Genomic DNA, 20,079 nt, shown 5'->3' with positions numbered 1-20,079 from the left:
TTCCACCCGAGTCTCCATTTTATAGGTAAACTACACTTTATTACAGCAAAAGCGGAGTCAGCCATCAGCTGTTATAACATGGAAATAATAGTAGACGACTTATATATACTTTTCTATCACCTTACATTATAATCATGGAGTTAGATATCTTGAGACTATTCTCTCTTAAACCAACCAACCTTTGATCGCATTGTTTTCTCCACTTTCATCCATATCAAAACATTAATCTTTGCCATTTTGTCCTAGAAGAAGTATCGCTACAGAGAAGATTTCTATAAGCTGTTTAATATTCTATTTTGTGTAGTTTTACACTTTGTTTAGCACGATCTTCTGTTTTTCTTTAAAATGTAATATCTTTAGATTTGGTGCTATTTGTGGTCTACGTTACTCTGAATAATTAGAACTTGGACAATACTTCATTCAGTTGATTTAACTCAAAAAAAGTTTCCTGACGCAGCACTTCCAAAAGTATATTATTAATTTGGTGGCCTTTTTGAATGTTCCATTAATCTTTAAAACTTACGTTATTGCTATTAACATCACATTTTGTTCTTTAGTCATATAAAGAAGTGTTAAATTACTTACACTTGAGTAATCCATTTGCTAGAGATTAGAAAGTCATCAAAATAATAAAAAAACGCGTTCCAAGAAAACATTTTCAAAATGGCCACCAAGAAACACTAAACATATTTTTTTGCATATTTTAAATCATAATTAGAATAGAAAAAATATCACACATTTTACGATATTACTTTAAGATATGCAACCGCCATTTGTTTCTCTCTCTTTATGTGAAGGAAATTCAACATATTCTGTAACTGTGGTTCATGAATAATGAAAATAAGATTGTACTTCTACAAATTCACTCTATTTTTATTCGCAAGCAGATCATAAGAACTTGAAAATTACAATTAGTTATTGTTTTCAACAACGCAAACGCCCGGCATGGCTAGGTGGGTTAAGGAGTTCGACTAGTAATCTGAGGGTCGCGGATTCGAATCCCAGTCGCACCAAGCATGCTCGCCCTTTCAGCCGTGGGGACGTTATAATGTGACCGTCAATCTCAGTATTTGTTGGTCAAAGAGTAGCCCAAGATTGACGGTGAGTGGTTATGACTAGCTGCCTTCCCTCTAGTCTTACACTGCTAAATTGGGAACGGCTAGCGCAGATAGTCCTCGTGTAGCTTTGCGCGAAATTCCAAAACAAACAATAACGCAAACATACGTCTTCATTGTTAGGATTGTCCTATTTTCATAATTAAAGTCTTTCAAAAGCTGTTACTTGTTAGTTGTGGCAAGACCTTCGTTTACTAGCCATTATGAATCAGTACCAGTGCTATCAGTAGTATTAATATTAGTTGTTTTCCATTAGTGTTAACATGAACTACATGCAGATGATTAAAATATATATTGATTCATTAAATCTTATAGGTTACTTTACAAGTAAACAACCTGTTTAAAATTAATAGAACAGACAGTAAAGAAGAATAACGTAGAACAATTAATTTATATGTTGATTGTTGAATGATATTTTTGTTTACAATTAAGGTATCAAAAATATATTAGGTTAATAATTATGTAAAGCATCACCTTGAATAATATTTTGTCAAAACATTCTATTTACTACAAATTTTACGGTTACAATGTTATGTGAAAGTCTTTTGTTTGTTTATTTTAGTACAAACTGCACAATGAACTATCTGCACTATGCCTGTCGCGGGGATCGAGCATAGAATTCAAGTGTTAGAAACCTTTATCTTGTGGACAGAATAATTCTAAAATAATTCTGTATTTTCATCGTCAAAACGTAAAATAAAAATGACTTTCGTCTCACTGCCTGTAAAGGTAATAAATTAATACCGTCATAACTAGTGAAGGTAAACCTACCGACTTCACTTTTTGAGAACATAACTTTCGTTACTTACGAAAACTCTTGAAAGTAATTATGTTAATATTTGTTTGTTTAGGTTAAGCGCGAGACTAAATAATGGACTATCTTTTCTGTGCTCACTGCAGGACCTGTGTGTGTGTGTATATTTTTTTTATAGCAAAGCCACATCACGCTATCTGCTGAGTCCACTGAGTTGAATCGAATCCCTGATCTTAGCCTTTAAATCCATAGTCTTACCGCTGTACCAGCGGTGGACTGCAGGAATTGAACTAGTAAGCTCGCCTGTGAGCAACCTGAGGGAAAGTTTAAGTTTTCCCTACATTAATGTGCTTTACGTATTTGATGGTACTTCTAATTAAAGATATACTTTATTGGCAAAAACGGCCTGTTGTTTAAGGAACGTGACCCAAGTAATATGTAACGTGTTTGCTAATTTGTTAATCTCGAAATGTCAGTCAGTATTCGATGTAAACTTCACTTTGCACAGGTACACATAAACATAAGTTCATGTACAAGCCATCGCGTTTCTTTAAAATGAAAATGTCAGACAAGGTATTCTTTATCAGATTTATTGTTTTAGCCAGTTTCGCTCGTACACGAGCATCAGCACTGTTGCATTTAAACAGTTGAAACATTATTATATGTTGTCTGCTGCTGTCTTGTACTCAACGAAACAATAAAACATATTTGAAACTGATTGCATCTATATTCTACATTAATTTTGCTAGTATTTTTGTATGTACGCCAAGCTATCTGCTTCAACAGTTTTGGGGTTAGGGGAGCTCTGAGTAGCCTGAACAGTTCCTTATTTATATTGCGTTGTTCACTTACTAAGAAGGCTTAGACGTCCCGGATGGTCACCTAGGCATAGCAGGGGTTTAAGAGAGGTTTTTTTCAAGGTCTCGTCTCTGAACCTGAATCTGGCACCTTACTTATTTTGTGTTCCTGCTACCCTTGGAGTTGAAACTGTGTTTATACCCTGTTTTGTGACCAAACGTGCTCGGGTATCAGGGGATGGTGTCTCAACAGTAATTTTTTTTTGGGGGGGGAGGGAATATGGACCTTCTTGTGGTATCTAACTATGGATAATGAAGGGATATATGTAATCGGTACATTTGGTTATTTTATGTTTTATGTTAACTGAGCTATTGAGCATAAAATTATGAAACAGATGCCCGTAAACGTGTTTATTACATAAAACAGGATTTTATATTACAAGCGACCGCAAATATGATTTTATAGAATATTCGGTATTATATGTGTAAAAGAAAAGAACTAAGTATGACTCCTTAAAAAACTGTTATAGGGATGTTTGCTTTTCCGGAAACGCCGGTTTAATTTAAAGAAGTATCGAGCTTTCATATATAACATATGTTTTATGTTTCACACTATATAATTCCTTGTGAAATATTCTTCGTAATGTAAAACGTTTACCATTCAAAAGGAGCCGAGAAGATTCAGAAATCAACAAAAAGTGAAATTAAAGATCTCGCGCACACTTACCACGAACTACATAAAGCCCCGAAAGAAGAAGCTCGAGAGACAGCCGATTTGGATCGTAACAATAACGACAGCAGACGAGGATCACTCGAGAGTGAGTCGAAAAATGTTAGTGAATTCCGAGAAGATTCCGACCGTAATAATTGTACAGTTCAGAGTGATTCGAGTGGAAAAACGTCTGATTCGGAACCTTTAGATAAGGTCTACGAAAGTCGGATTGTCAGTTCTCAATCTTTAGATGGCACTCGAGAAAGAATTCAACTTTTGAAAAAAATCAATGCTGACTCCATCAAACAGACAGAGTTAAAACGAAACTTTGAAAGAGCAGGGTAAGTTATATTTATCCAAGACAAGTGGATTTTATACGTGACTCTTCGTTCACCTGCAAATAAAAAAAACATTTGAAACGAAATTGTTTTTCCAGGCATATGGTTAAAAATATTCCATGATTCCAACCAGTATATAACTGCTTATGTGTTGTTTAGAAAAGTGGATTTTTTAGTAAAATTGTGAAACAATAAATTGAAAGAAGAGGATTTCTTTCTACACTATTTTCATAATTATCTGTTATTATATTTATATTAAAACTCATATAATGTTGAGTCTCTCGTGATTATATTCGTATTTAAATTAAACACACATAGAAAGTTTTACACAACCTATGACAGTCATAGGAGAGTTCCCGTCATTCCAAATATGTTCGCCTTTTCAGCCGTGGGGGCGTTATAATGTAACGCTCAATCCCACTATTCGTTGGTAAAAGAGTAGCCCAAGAGTTGGCGGAGGGTGGTGATGATTAGCTGTCTTCCATCTAGTCTTACACTGCTAAATTAGTGGCGGGTAGCGCAGATAGCCCTCGTGTAGTTTTGTGCGAAATAAAAAACACACAAACAAACAAGCTAGCCATACCTGAGTGAGTTTATCTTGTTTTGAATTTCACGCAAAGCTACACGAGGGCTACCTGCGCAAGCCATCCCTAATTCTGTTCAAAGATGACACTTAGCCAGATATTGCAAATAGTTCATTTGACAGTTTTCTGAACTCTACAGGTTTGTACTTATCATTTTAACTGTAACGTTGAAACACCAAAAATCTCTTTAAAAATGTCTCGTAACAACTCTGAAATATCTTTTAAATATTGTAAAATCGACAGATCAACAATAAATCTTACAAACGTTTATTGCCCAATGAGACAAACAGTGACAGGCCAGATACCACATGTACAACTTCAGATAGTTGATGGTTTTCTTTTGTTCAGCTCTTTGCTTTGGGAGCAGTTTCTAAAGGTGGGTTTGTGCTGCTTTTTGTAACCTACATCCGTTTTAGTTATCTTGCTTATCATTTCAAGGGGTTTATTACTTAAGCTGATATAAACTGCTTTATTTTGGGGCTATTTCGAAGGACAAGATGTTTAACTTTTTTCACTATCTCTGCTGTGTGACGGTAGCTGGTTAAGTATTACGCTCTTCCTAGACTAGAATCAAAATTTCTACCATGCTTTACAAATGCAGTTCAACACTACAGATAGCTTTACAAATGGCCCGGCATGGCCAAGCGTGTTGAGGCGTGCGACTCGTAATCTGAGGGTCGCGGGTTCGCATCCCCGTCGCGCCAAACATGCTCGTCATTTCAGCCGTAGGGGCGTGATAATGTGACGGTGAATCCCACTATTCGTTGGTAAACGAGTAGCCCAAGAGGTGGCGGTGGGTGGTGATGACTAGCTGCCTTCCCTCTAGTCTTACACTATTAAATTAGGGACGGATAGCACAGATAGCCCTCGAGTAGCTTTGTGCGAAATTAAAAAACAACAACAAACAAAACAAACAAATAAAGCTTTACAAATACGGTTCAACACTACAGATAGCTCTACAAATACGGTTCAACACTACAGATAGCTCTGTCTTCAAAACACTAAAATTTCGTACCTTACACGCGTTTACAATCAAGGGATGGGAAGATTTTGCGAAAAGTCTTATAATGTAACTCATTTAAAGAGCCCAGTTGTAGGCTCAGATTTACTTACAAATCATCGTACGTAAATTTTAATGTAACTCACTCGGAAGAGGTAAATTTTAGGCGCCATTTGCACTTACAAACCACTATACATAAGATAAATTGCCACAAGAGGGTCAGAATTTTTAACCTCTGCAGTTATTGGCTGTAAATAGCCAGGATCAAAGTAATTGGTTTTCTAAACTGTTACTATATAAATTGTGAACAATCTTCCGAATAGTCGATTTTTGTATACTGCTATGTGACGAATTAATGTTTTTATATTTAGAACAAGGTTAATAACTGAACGACGTACACTAACCTACAGGTCAATGTCGGGGACATCTGTGTCCAGCGATTCAGCCATGGGAATCAGTGAATGTGGCCATTTTGTTCGACTCCAAGATTTAGAGACAGATCTTATGTAAGCACTTTAGAATGATTTTATAAACTGACATTTGTTATTTTGGTAATATTATTTCATGGATGTTTGTCTTAATACTAAAACATTACTCAAATCACGTTGTCGAACGGTTTTAGTGAGTAAAATAGTGCGTTTCTCGAATAAAAAGTTTGTTAAAACACATTTGAACCTGATAACGTTTGTAAGTCATCTGAATTAACAAAAACTGTTTCAACAACGAAAGAGAATAGCGTCGTTAGAAAAAATGTAGACCTGTTGACTTTTGTTGACTTGAGACGATGATGAATATTTGAAAGCTAAAATATTATTAAGTTTTAATGTGGCGGATTGATATTAATGCTACATTGTTGTAAGTTCTACATTCACATAAGTGTTTTTTTTAAACAATGAAACAGGGTATTTTGCTTACAAGTTCAAACTTTATAGAGTTTTGGACTTTTAAAATAGTTCCAAAATGCTCAGTGAATCTGAGCAACTACTATGTTCTTGTCTCTACATGTTGTTGGAAAGAGTTTTAATGATGTTAGATATTTATGATATAGTTTTAATGATGTTAGATATTTATGATATAAACGTAGCACGACATTTTTTTCCGGTAAATTGACTCGCCAAACTCAGTTCGGTAAATAGTTATAATTATGTAGTTATTTAAAGATGAACCTTTCAACTGCCACTGTAAATATATTCTTTTTGTAAACACATTATTATTTATATACTAGCTCAATACCTGTTTCCTGGACGGGAGTTATGTAAATTTATGATTAATGAAAAGGTTATCTCAAGGCATGAAAATTGCTTTCCTGGTATGCAGTTGTAAAAAAGAACAAAAACAAAACCCCGTTTGAGAACGGTAAAACAAAAAATATGAAACCATAAATTTGCATGTATTTTGACATGGATCCAACAAACCTTCATGCCAAATTTGGTAAAGATTCATCAATAGGGGGTGAAGTAGTGGTATAGACCTCTAAACCGATTTTGGTGAAGATCCATCCACACCCTGCGAAGTAGTTACATGGACAAAAAACAGACAGTACTAATATATTTTTATAGATATATACGGCTTAGAGTGCATAACGTTTGAGCCAACGAAACATGACATTTGTAAGTAATATTTGCATATTAATAATGTTATTGTAATATCACGAAAATATCACTATTAATTACCACGCCCCCTCTTGGGACAACAGTATGTCTTCTGATTTACAACGCTAAAATCAGGAGCTCGATTCCTCTCAGTGAATAGAGCAGATAGCCCGATGTGGCTTTGCTACTAAAAAACAAATATACACACACACTGATTGTTATGTTTCGCTAGAGAATACTTTCTGAGCCTTAAGATTTGTTTCTAGCTAAACGACTAATATAAAATGTCTTTCAACCAGAACTTTGAGAACCTTAAAGTAGGTAGCTGTTTTGACGAAGCTTTGCTGCCAATACCAGAACTCATCAGGCTATCAAGCAACGTTATCATATACACTTTTTATTTACCAATATAGAGAGATGCCATGTAAGTCATTATCAATCTTATTACCACTACATTATGCGACATTCGAATGATAATATGAACGACGCAGACCTTTACGAACATTGACGTAATTAAATACATTTCTATTCTATTTGCTTTTACGGATGTGTAATTGAATACTTTTCAAAGCTCTACTTGAAATTTATAATAAAATTTTAGTCACGATATAATTCAGTAGAAACCTCGCATGATTCAAAACTTGTATCTCAGAACGGCTGAAATATGATTCTGTTTTTGCCCAGAATTTAAATAGAACGTAAACACGTATGGCTAAAATTGCTATATAATTCATTTTAATGTTAAATCCATATAGTGTTTGTAAATATCTATTCCATCTTTATCAAAACCTATCATTTGTTTCATCTTCTAGCACTATACTATTATTACACAGGCTTATCTGTTTATGATGATATTTTAACATTTGGTCTGTGTTTCTTTGAGAGCAACACTACATTTGGTTATTTTGCTGCGTCAACCGCGGAAAAATCGAACCCCGAATTTTAGCTTTTCTTTATTTGGAATTAAGCACAAAGCTACATAATGAACTACTTGTGCTCTGCCCACCTTGTGTACAGGAAACCTGTTCCTAGCATTTAAGACTGTAGACATACCTCTATACTACTGGGGGGGGGAATTTTAGCTCTGTAAATCTATAGACTTATCACTGTCCTATCAGGGGACTTTACTTGAACAACAGGCCAAAAACACTAAACTGTTGAAGAAATTCAGTTTCAACCTGATTGTCTAAGTTTGTATAATAATACAAGCCTGGCATCTGTACTTAATTTTTCCTAATGCACATATTAATAAGTCTGTTGATGATTGAGATGTAAAATGTAGGATGTTTCTTTTGTTAATGTACACCAAATGTCTGTGACATTCTTGTGTGATTTGTAGATGTATAAAAACATACTGAATTTTGTATCAGTATTACGTTGCAATTAGAGTATTCTTATCACAGGTTGACGAAGTGTGAGCTTGCCAAGGCTTTGAACCGAGAAACCAGTTACAAAAACACTGTAATGGAAAAGGATGCTCTGATCAGTGAACTTCAAGATCACATTCATACACTTGAGAGAGAAGAGGGCGAACTAGGGTATGAAAACCCTAATCAATTTAGTTGCGTAAAGAATGTTTTAATGTTGGTAGCTCTTGTCAAAACTTAAGTGTTCCTGTCAATGTCAAAATGAAACATTCTAGCGTTTCGTTTCAATTAAAACATTTGTGTCAAAACTTAAGTGTTTCTGTCAATGTCAAAATGAAACATTCTAGCGTTTCGTTTCAATTAAAACATTTGTGTCAAAACTTAAGTGTTTCTGTCAATGTCAAAATGAAACATTCTAGCGTTTCGTTTCAATTAAAACATTTGTGTCAAAACTTAGCTGTCAATGTCAAAATGAAACATTCTAGCGTTTCGTTTCAATTAAAACATTTGTGTCAAAACTTAAGTGTTTCTGTCAAAATGAAACATTCTAGCGTTTCGTTTCAATTAAAACATTTGAAACATGTTTCTGTCAATGTCAAAATGAAACATTCTAGCGTTTCGTTTCAATTAAAACATTTCTGTCAAAACTTAAGTGTTCCTGTCAATGTCAAAATGAAACATTCTAGCGTTTCGTTTCAATTAAAACATTTGTAGTCAAACTTTACAGAAATTTAGAAACTCTTTCCGGTGGTCTTTACAATTCAGATGAATTCTATAACGTGTCATTTAGAATGTAAACACTGTACATTTGAGTGCTTTCTTATATCAAAACTTTATTACGTTCTGATACTTTTATGGTTGTTTATATTACTTTGTTTAGTTCCATTTATTATACACCCGATTAATTTAGTTTTTTTAGGTTACCGATATCTTGGTAGGGTAAATATTTCATTTCTGTATTCTCCATACATCTGTTTAAAAAGTACACTATTCATTCATAGTGGTGAAATTCAGTTTTTAGAAGTTAAAATTTAACAATGGATATACGAGAAATTAGAAGGTCTACCAGTGTATGTGGAATATTTTGTTTAAATAAATCTGTGTTATCCAACATTTATTTTTACATAACTTATAACTCTTTATTATCTTTATAGTGTCAAGAACGTTAAACGCTTAATTTTGGTCAAGATATGTGACGTTTCGCTATCAGCAATTCTAAATATATTTTTTGTTTTTTCGGATATAACTTTAGCCCATATTGCGATCAAAGATTGTTCGAAAAATTGTTGTTGAATTTAATGAATTTACGTTTTTGTTTTCTTAATGCAAAAATATATATTTATAATTTTACTCAACTGTTATCATTAACAGAGAGTTGTCCAATCAGAGATCGATACCACGTTACCACGAAAAGTGCCGGATTCTTCAGAACCACAATCGTTTTTTGAATGACGAAGTCTTGAAATTGACTCGGATGTTACAAGCACAAAAGTATCATAACCAGACGCAAATGTTGTAAGTACTGGTCCAAACTGTTGCAAGACTATAAGAAAAGATTTTTTTTTATGGAGAGTCTCGACAATTAGTGCAAGATGGCCTAATGCAATGTAGTATTTTCATTTCTTATCAGTCCGATTTGGTCTGGTTTGAATTTTGCTCAAAGCTACACGAGAGCTATCTGCGATAGCCGACCCTAATTTTGCAGTGTAAGACTAGAGGGAAGGCAGCTAGTCATCACCACCCACCGCCAACTCTTGGGCTCCTCTTTTACCAACGAATAGTGGGATTGACCGTAACATTATAACGCCTCCACGGCTGAAAGGGCGAGCATGTTTGGAGCGACGGGGATTCGAACCCGCGACCCTCGGATTACAAGTCGAGTGCCTTAACCACCTGGCTATGCCGGGCTCACTTCTTATCAGATAGATAAGAAATCTTATGACTTGTGAAGGAGAAGAGATTCTCAGAGGTTCAGATAGGCCCGGATCACTTCTATCTGTTGAGGCTCTTGGCTCTAACAAAATAAAAATAAATGATGACGCATGAAAACAAAATAAGACAACCAATAGCCCAATAGAAAATTGAAACAATTTGAGTATTTTTTTTTGAAAAATTAACATCTGTTTATTAAAATATGTAATATTCAATAAATGCTTTTGTAGACTTTTCTGCGAAACTCAACAAATGCAAAAAAAAAATGAGTGTGAGTTTGAGGCCCAGGCCAAATAGGCCTTCCGGCTCCTCCCTCTAATTGGCCATTGGTCATACATAAAGTTAAGGAAGTTATTCCGGTTGTATCATAAAATAAACTGTTGTTATGTTTCAAACGTTGTAACGGTTTCTTTGTTTTGTTCTGAGCCAAATAAATTCTCGATTCCCTAACTAATATTTCTTTAAATTTTAGATTTTTTAATGACATATCAAAATTGTAGTGAATTAAGCCTTGCCTTCTACCTAACTCAGGTTGAAACAGCCAGAAAATTGTAAATCTTACAAGTGAAACAATACAATAGAAATAAAGAAAACAATATACAGGATATTGCTATTAACTTTTAATACATATATATATATAACTTTTGCTTTCTTATCAGTTTTTATCACCCGATAGATGAGGGATGGTTATCACTTTTACTGTCCGACATAGCTTTTCAAAACTACACCAGGATGTAATTAATATGGTGTATTATAAGGTTATACCAAATTTATCTTTGGTTATTATCCAATTAAATACACCACAAAATCTCCATTACGTCACTAAAATTGTAATACATGTATTATAATACATTACTTTGACTTCGTTGTCCATCTTGTGTTATGTTTTCTGTATCAGTATATAATCTTTTAAGTACTTGCTAACTATAACTGTTTGTGAAAGACTATTCTACATTCTATATACTCCAGTAATTTATTTTTACATTTATTTTCAACTGCAAAATATGAGAGATTCGTTCTGTTAATCATGTTTTAAAATTAAAGTTTAAACAGTGGTATTTAATGAAAAAGGTCCTTGGGTCTCAGCTGGTCAAAATTAAGCTTTTTTGTTTCATGCTATCACAAGAATTATCATGAAGAATATTGTAAGCTTATATACAAGAAGAACATTGTTTTTTTTACCGTTTTTCCAAGAATACAGTAAGCTTCTATATCTTGTATATTCTTTTCTAATTGTAAATAATTTCTTCGTCGATTTAACTAACTTTACTTGATTGCAAGAGCTGAAAAAAGAATATTTTTATATGTAAGCTGAAAAAAAAATCTTAAACCTTTATAACAATTTAGGAAGAATGTTATTCTGTTATTCTTGTTTTACATTTCAATCGATCCATTCAGAAATTTTGATTTAACATATAAAACATGTATAGACAAAGGAAAAATCTAATTAAAAAACATTCATAGCCTATTAGTTTCACTATTGCTTGTGTTATTTGTAGTTATTTGTACCTATCAGTGTTCTACCGGCTTAAACAATTATTTATTTGTTGTTAAGCACAAAACTACATGTTGAGCTATTTTTTCCCACTTCAGGATGGAAGCGTAAATTTCGAAGTTGTAAGTCCTGAAATTTTAAGCTTAGTCACCAGGGTGCTTAAAATTTTTGTCCGAAAATTTTCAATAGTATTATTTTTATTGCATAATCTATTACTTACGTTTTATGTTTTAGCTATGAGCACGAGCTAGAAGAACAGCTCAACCAATTAAAGAGAGATTTCGTCTTTTTACTTCAGTCGTTTATCCGGTTCTCTTTTATAGAAGGGTGCGAAGCGATGAAAGTTTGTCAGTATGGTGTTAAAAAGGTGAGTATAGTAAACATACTTATTGTTAGTTATAATATATATTGCATACGATATAAAAAACAACAACAAAAACAGGTGTGTTTACCAGGAAGCCATGTGTTTAAAGTTTTAACTTCATAACTGTGATTAGACTGCACAACAAAGTTTTTGTTTCTTGAACACTGTTGGGTGTTCCTTATAGATTTTTGGCTGCTGATCACGCAAATCACATCCAAATTTGCCCATCACGTACCGTTTCATCGAAATCTTCAATTTTGCTACAATGGAAAAACAATATCAGGCAACTGGAATCCGACAATGCTTGCTGACTACTGTTGGACACTACAACGTGATACACCGAACATTGAATACAAACGAAAATCAGGAGCAAAACACTTTTAATTATGTTGAACTTAATAGCGTATTAGAAACATAAACGCAGTTAAATACGTTATTGCCGGTAAACAGTTAACTGTCTGTTTCTCAGAGTTCCTACGTGATGAAGCAAAACCAAAACTATATTTGTACATACCCACCAGGTACCTGTCACAATCAGCAAAAACTTTTCTGGAAGCAAAATATTAAAAAAAAATTGTTGTGCAGTGTTACCTATAGTTTAAGCTTACACACAAACATCGGATACTTCAATACAACACAAAATTTAAGGAAATACGAATAAAAAGTCATAAGCCGATTTGTTGACTTTTACTTTTCAATGTTTTCCTGTTATTGCATGATGGAAAATGTCAAATAATTCCATACAATCAACAAGCATTCTATTGTTGTTAGCATTAATATGCGCATTTTAAAATTAGATACAGCTTTGTATTTGAAATGACATAGTTGACCGACAACTGATCCCTCTTTATGTCAATATAATTCAAATGTCTTACTTTGAATGTAATTTTATGATTATACACAATATTACCATTTATAGAGCTTCCACGAAACGATTATCTCACATTTTATCTCATAATTGTTTGTTTGTTTTGAAGTTCGCGCAAAGCTACTTGAGGGCTATCTGCGCTAGCCGTCCCTAATTTAGCAGTGTAAGACTAGAGGGTAGGCAGCTAGTCATCACCACCCACCGCCAACTCTTCGGCTACTCTTTAACCAACGAATAGTGGGATTGACCGTAACATTATAACGCCACCACGGCTAAAAGGACGAGCATGTTTGGTGCGACCGGGATTCGAACGCCTTAACACGCTTCGCCATGCCGGGCCTTTATCTCATACTAATAACAGAAGTAACAAATGGTATTAGGGCTGAGTTCCACACTCTTCAAAAATCTTATACGTTTCTATTTTGTTTGTTTGTTAAAAGTGCAAAAATACATAATGTGATATATTGCAAGTACCAAATCAAGAATTCTATTGTATTAAAACTTCAGTTTGATCCCCGAGCAACGAGGAAATTAAATAAAAAAAAACTGCAGTAGGTGTTTAAAGTTATGACAAAATAAATAGAATAATTTAAGGTCTATAACGGAAAGAGCCTCGGAGATTAGTTTCTTCATGAATGAGTGTGTGGCTGTTGAGCCCGGCATGGCTAAGTGTGTGGCCATCGATTCGTAATCCGAGGATCACAGGTTCGAATCCCGGTCGTACCAAAAATTTTTGCCTTTTTTAGCCGTGGGGGTGTTATTATGTAACGGTCAATCCCACTATTCGTTTGTAAAAGAGTAGCACAAGAGGTGGCGTGGGTGGTGATGACTAGCTGCTTTTCCTCTAGTCTTACACTGCTAAATTAGGGACGGCTAGCGCAGATAGCCTTCGAGTAGCTTTGCGCGAAATTCAAAACAAACAAATAAAGCGTGGCTATTTTTCTTACCTAACATGTCTTTCATTGCTTTTCGTTGTTTATATTGTGTAGGTGAAATATCAAACCAAAAACAGCGAACATTTGTTTCAATTTGAGGCTACAACAAACACAAATCGTATATATGAACCCATTCTGAGTAAATTTAGAGGCATTCAGTGAAATTTAAAAAAAATGAGCCTATCTGTTTTCAAAGCTCACCCTAAATATTTGAAGCAATCAGTTAATTCCAAGGTTAAACGAATCTCCTGGTGGATCAGTTGTAAGTTTACAGATTTACAACACTAAAGTCTTGAGTTCAATTCTTCGCGGTGGACTGAGTGCCTATTTTAGCTTTGTTTATCAAGACAGTGGTATGTCTGCGGAATAACTTTCGATACCGGTGGTGGGCAGAGCACAGATAGCCCATTGAGTAGCTTTGTGCTTAATTCTAAACAAACAAAACAAATTGTTTATCAAGACAGCAATAACTTGGGAGAAGGGAGTGTGAAAATGTCACATTTTATTTTTCAAATTCATGTAAAAAACTACAAAAAATCAACTTTTAATAAGCTACCAAAATTTGGTGGCATTTTTACAAATTACAGTAAAACCTGTATAAGGCGGAATTGCACGGGACCGAGTAAAATTCCGGCTTAAGCAGGTTTTCCGGCTTAGAAAGTGAACATGCAAAAACTATATATAATTAAAGAAGTGCATGTTCTCTTTCTAAGCCGGAAAATCTGCTTAAGCCAACTCAAGGAAAGTAACACGTTTGTGAATAAAGTTATTATACTGTTTACGCTATATTATTTAGAATAAGAATAAATATAGACATTCAAAATATACATAAGAACACAAAATATTAATCAAATTTATTTGAAGAAAGTGTCTAATTTCAATTGTTTGGTTTATTTAATGGACTTTCTCATGCGGTAAAAAGAGAACGTCAATTCTACAGCCTTTTCATGAAGTTCATTTTCTCCCTTTGTTTTTGCGTACAATTTGATAACATTAATATAACTTAACACTTGTGATGTAGTAGGAATTTCTATTTCTTCACTATCTTTTCCATTTTGTTCATCTTCTGAATATCTCACGTTGTTACCATCTTGTGATTCTATTATAGATTTTAAATCAGCTTCTGTTAAAACATTTTCGTCAACGTTCACAAAACTTTCAGAGTTCACAGAATCATCTGTATCAACCTTCTCAATTAGAATTTGGATTTCACTAGAATCGTCATAACAAACAACTTCTCCACAGTCACCGCTATTATCAAGAATAAATCCACAGTTACGAAAGCACTTTATTACACATTCATCTTTTACGCATTTGACTGAACGACTTAAATATGCAATTGCACCTAACACGTTAATTTTCCTGGTCATTTCAGATGCTCTCTTACAGTCATCCATGTTTGCAATAATATGCTGAAGCATCAGTTTTCTGTATTTCAATTTTATACACTGTATAATTTCATTACCTAGTGGCTGTAGAACTGATGTTGTACATGGAGGTAGAAAGACTAAACGAACATTTGAAAGTTGAACTTTTGGGTGACAAGTTACATTATCTAGGAAAAGGTAGAATATTTCTGTTCTCTTGTTCCATTCTTTTGTTTAATTTGTTCAAAAAGTTCTTTAATATAACACTTGTCATCCATTTATTATTCACTTTCCATTCCTCAGGAAGTTGATTCTACCTTAAATTTTTGAAACAGCACGGAATTTCACTTTTATCTATTACTCATGGTTTCTCTAGTTTTCCCATCAGCAAATGCGACCAAAAGTACAGTCAATCGTTCTTTTGAATAGCGACCTTCGGAATAAAGACGGTAGAAAAAAGAACAGAATATATTTAACCAATGCTTACTGTAACAAAACGTCCGAGAATTTATTAATATTTAAACAAATTATTAATTAGACAAGAATTTATTGATATTTAAAGAAATTACTAATTAAATAAGAAATTAATATTTAATCAAAACCATGTTTATCCCCCTTACTCAGGTTCTAATCCTACTTGTTGATAGATGAGATAGGTGAAACATAGTTATCCGCCCTCATTATGCAAGTTCTGCCATATAGAGGGCCTTCTATAAGAGAAATTTCAAGATAATGCTGCAAAATTTTGATATTTCTGGCTTGTACAGGTTTCCGCCCTATGCATATTCCGGCTTAGACAGGTTTTACTGTAGTATGCAAAAGAAAATTATTTTCTTAATTTTACTTAATAAGAACTCATTTTGACGCTCTAATTACTGATCAATATTGGAAACGAGATTTTCTAACGGTTGGTGAAAAATGATGATTCTAAAAGTTTTGGAAACTGCTGTATCGTATTTCATTGTTGTATTAGTTATGTTTGTTTCGGATTTTACATGTTATACAATGGCTTTCAGCTCTCAAACTTCCTAATTTTGAACTGATAGTCCAGAAGGTTTGTTTTATTTATTTTTTGCTCAATTTCGCTGAACGCTAGTAGTGAGCTACCTGCGCTAGTCGTTCCTAATTTAGAATTGCTGGACTAGGGGGAACGCAGCTAGTGATCACAATCATTATCCAACGCTTGGTATATTCCTTACAAACAGTGGGATTGACTGTGAGATTATAACGACCGTATGGCTAAAAGGAAGAGCATGTCCGGTGATGGAAATTCTAATCCTCAACCCACTCGAGCGCTTTAACCACCAGCCATGCCCACTTATGTCTGAAGCATGTGGGTACGTGCTTTGAGTATTTCAGCATTGTAGCGTATAAGAAAGGAATCTGCTTCTTTATGAGTGCTTGTCAGGTACACTACGTCTCTTGCTATCTGGTTTGAAGATACGACTAGACGTGTTGCTATAGTAACAAGTTACGTATGTTTCTGACCCAACTTCAAGAATCTTATACACCATACCATACCAAACCCTTAATATAACAGGAAGACATTTAGTTAGGAGCATTCAGTGCCAATTTCTAGGCTATTATTGTCTAGTAAAGTAGTGAGCTTTGACTGTAAGTCTCATAGTGTAAAGGATATATTTTGATGGCAATGAGACGCGAACCATGAAATCACGGATTCATAATCCGGGCACGCCTGGCCATATGTATATATTATCATGAAATCTCCATGACGGTATTTGTAATATCTTGGATGAAATTTAGTTGTTACTTGTACTTTGAGTTTTTCTAAGATATATTGTGTCTTTACAACATTGGTGCCCAAACGTATTTAAAATATCACTTTCTTCTATTGTACTTTTTAAAAACTTCCGCAGAAAGAAATGTAGGTTATATATATATATATATATATGTGATAGTGTATGTGTGTGTGTGAGCAAACTATTAGAGAGACAAAGAAACGAACAAACACACAACCAAAACACTTGATTACTATAATATTATGTTTTTTTCAAACTGCCTTCTATAACTGTAGTCCACTTATCTCGACAATAAGGAGATAAGATGTTGTTTGCTCTAAAATTCAGTTCACTTAACTAATTTTAGTTATAGACAAAGGTGTCGGTTTCTGTGAAATAGGTTGAAATTTGAATGCCCTACAACACGTAAAAAATAAAATTACGAGTAATTTCACGGTATACTGTTTCGTTGTTTGGTAAGTCAGTGTTGCCTTGTATCTTCTCAAACCTCATTTGGTTTTAGGATAAACGCTCCAACATTCTAATTATCTTGTTTAGAGCTCAACTTCTAGCATTGGTTATATTTACCTTGATATTTAACTAGTTTGAGAATTTATGCCCTATCGATACTATGTTTATTTTCCAACATTAACTGCTTCATGTATCTCACTTACCTTTGTTTCTGACGGACCAAAATATTTTGTACCAGTACGTTTCAAAAGCAATTTTGAGTTTTTTTGTTGTGTGGGATGAGACGTAGTGATTTATATTCGATACCGTCATATATTTTATCTGCTGAATAATTTACAGATTCGGTTTTAGATACAAGCAAACATGTACTTATACAAGCTGGACAGTTTACGCAATTTTGCGTTGTCATATAGAAATATCTCCGTGGAAAATTCGAGAAAACTTGACATTATAGCACGAAGCGGCTTCTGTATTGTCAGCATACAAAATTGGGTCAATTGAAATGATATTTTTAAAATGGTCTTGTATTATTTGAAATAACTCTCACAGGAGTAACTTTTTTAAACCATTGTAACTTGAAGAAGACATTAAACAAATGGGAATTCTTAACGTTGCTGTCATCTTTAATACAATAAAATAAACATAAAACACGTAAGTTGTGTAAGCATTTTAAACTGTAATCTTATGGACCATTTGAAGAGTTTTTTTATTTGCTGTTTGAGTACTTTTCCCGCAATAAATAAAAATACATTATTATTGCTACGAATATTTTTAAAAGAACATAGGATAAGTTAGAGAGAGAAAATAACAATTTTGCACTAAATCATGCTTGAAAGTAGCCTTAACTTAGCTTCCATAGCGAAGCTGTAACCCTAATAGGTTTTCTTAGCAGTTAAAGCGGCATTAACTTTGAAATCTAAGCGTTTTAATATTGTACTGTGACATATTTGTTATTATGTTTAAACCTTAAAGTGACGCAGAAAGGTTCAGGAGCTGGTTGCTATCTGCCTCCTTATTTCTAAGATTCTGTGTTTGTAGTTTCAAAATAGGATTATTACAACAGAAAATACCTTGAATAAATATTATGTTAGATTTTTATGTTTTCTAAGCTACGCTTGTTCATACTGTTTTTTTTTGTTTTTTTTAATTTCGCGCAAAGCTAAACCATCTGCGCTAGCTGTCCCTAATTTAGCTTTGTAAGACTAGAGGCAAGGCAGTTCGACATCACCACCTACCACCAGCTCTTGAGCTACTCTTCTACTAAGAAATAGTGGAATTGACCATAACATTATAATATCCAATGGCTAAAATGGCGAGCATGTTTGGTACGACAAGTCGAGCACCCTAACCACCTGGCCATGCCCGAGGCTCGTTTGCACTTTGTTAATTTTCAAAAAGACCTGTTCCATGCAAGAAATATTTATGTGCGAACGTAATGTGTTAAAACTTTCATTTATTCAAATTACGAATAAAATCTGATTTGGGCTGTTCAATGTAATGAATAAGTTAACCGTTTGGGAAACCTCGATTTTAAATATTATTATTTTTTAAATTGTAAATAATATATAAATTGAATATGTTCTGATTTATAACTCACATATGCGAGAAACATTTAGAGGAGTCACCTGGTGTTTAATACACTATTCAAGACAGATAACGTGTCTTCAGAGTTGTAACTATGCAAAGTCTACGTGGCGTGTTAAACATTTTTTATGTATTCTCCTAGCGGACAAAAAATATATTGTAACAGTATGTCCCAAAGATCGCCTGCTTGTACTGAAGCCTTATTTAGCCGTCACATAAGGCTTTGATATGAACATAGGTCGTTATCTGTTCTGCCTTATATGTATATAACGATAACAGTTTAAGTGCTGGGTGGAAGCTCAAACTTAGCCATATCTTTAACACGAGACAAAGATTTCAGACAGTGTAGAAACCTAATTAACTACAGGTTTTATTTCTCCTTACAAGATCATTATATTAACTATGTTATCTTCGTCATCCTTTCTCATAGATTATAGAGTTTTCATTAACTTATCAGTAATTATGTGTACCTTTAATATTAGTGTTTATTGTATGCTTTTACTTTAGGAAAACTGGCGCCACACTTAGCTCTTTGAAGCTCTGTAATTACTGTCTGAAAGTAAATTGCAGTATGTTATTGGATTCGTAAAAATGCTGGATAGATTTTGCAACATACAATATAACGTCAAGAATTGGTGGTAAATGTTTGCTCTACAGTTTCGTAAAATCTATTTGTTCTGTTTGGAGAAATATTGGATCACAAAATGAAAAACATAAAACAAAAATGAGAGAATAAAGGTTGAATAATACAAACTTTTAGACTTTGGAGCTTAACATAAAGCAGGAGCAGCAAATAGTGAAGCTGGAGTTAAAAAATCGTGGAAGTAGACAATTTTGTTATCTTCCAGACGTTTGTCGAAAGTCGCGAACGGAAGTAGACAGATTATATATACGTATATAATAATAGTTGCTACATTTTCACCGTAATTAGCTGGGTAAGAGGATTGTGGGATCTTTCATTAACTTTGTCACAAGTTTTACTATAAAATTACGCTACGGTAATGTAATCACCAGTGACAAATAAGATTAATATTACTTTATGATAGATATTTTTATTTTATTTTG

The 20,079-nt window shown here is 33.9% G+C and overlaps 1 protein-coding gene across 1 annotated transcript in view; it reads left to right on the top strand.

Moving 5' to 3' along the window:
- LOC143230859 (uncharacterized) overlaps positions 1–20,079 on the top strand; it is a 226,756-nt gene that overhangs the window by 55,983 nt on the left and 150,694 nt on the right. Inside the window, exons 7-11 of the mRNA XM_076465126.1 lie at positions 3,335–3,719; positions 5,711–5,806; positions 8,296–8,430; positions 9,631–9,774; positions 11,921–12,053. Of these exons, the coding sequence (XP_076321241.1) occupies positions 3,335–3,719; positions 5,711–5,806; positions 8,296–8,430; positions 9,631–9,774; positions 11,921–12,053 (893 nt within the window). The remainder of the gene's footprint in view (positions 1–3,334; positions 3,720–5,710; positions 5,807–8,295; positions 8,431–9,630; positions 9,775–11,920; positions 12,054–20,079) is intronic.

Source organism: Tachypleus tridentatus, chromosome 10 (assembly GCF_004210375.1).
Source record: "Tachypleus tridentatus isolate NWPU-2018 chromosome 10, ASM421037v1, whole genome shotgun sequence".
Lineage (NCBI taxonomy): Eukaryota > Metazoa > Arthropoda > Merostomata > Xiphosura > Limulidae > Tachypleus > Tachypleus tridentatus.
Note: the sequence above shows the minus strand (reverse complement) of the source record. Positions and strands in the feature narration are given on the sequence as shown.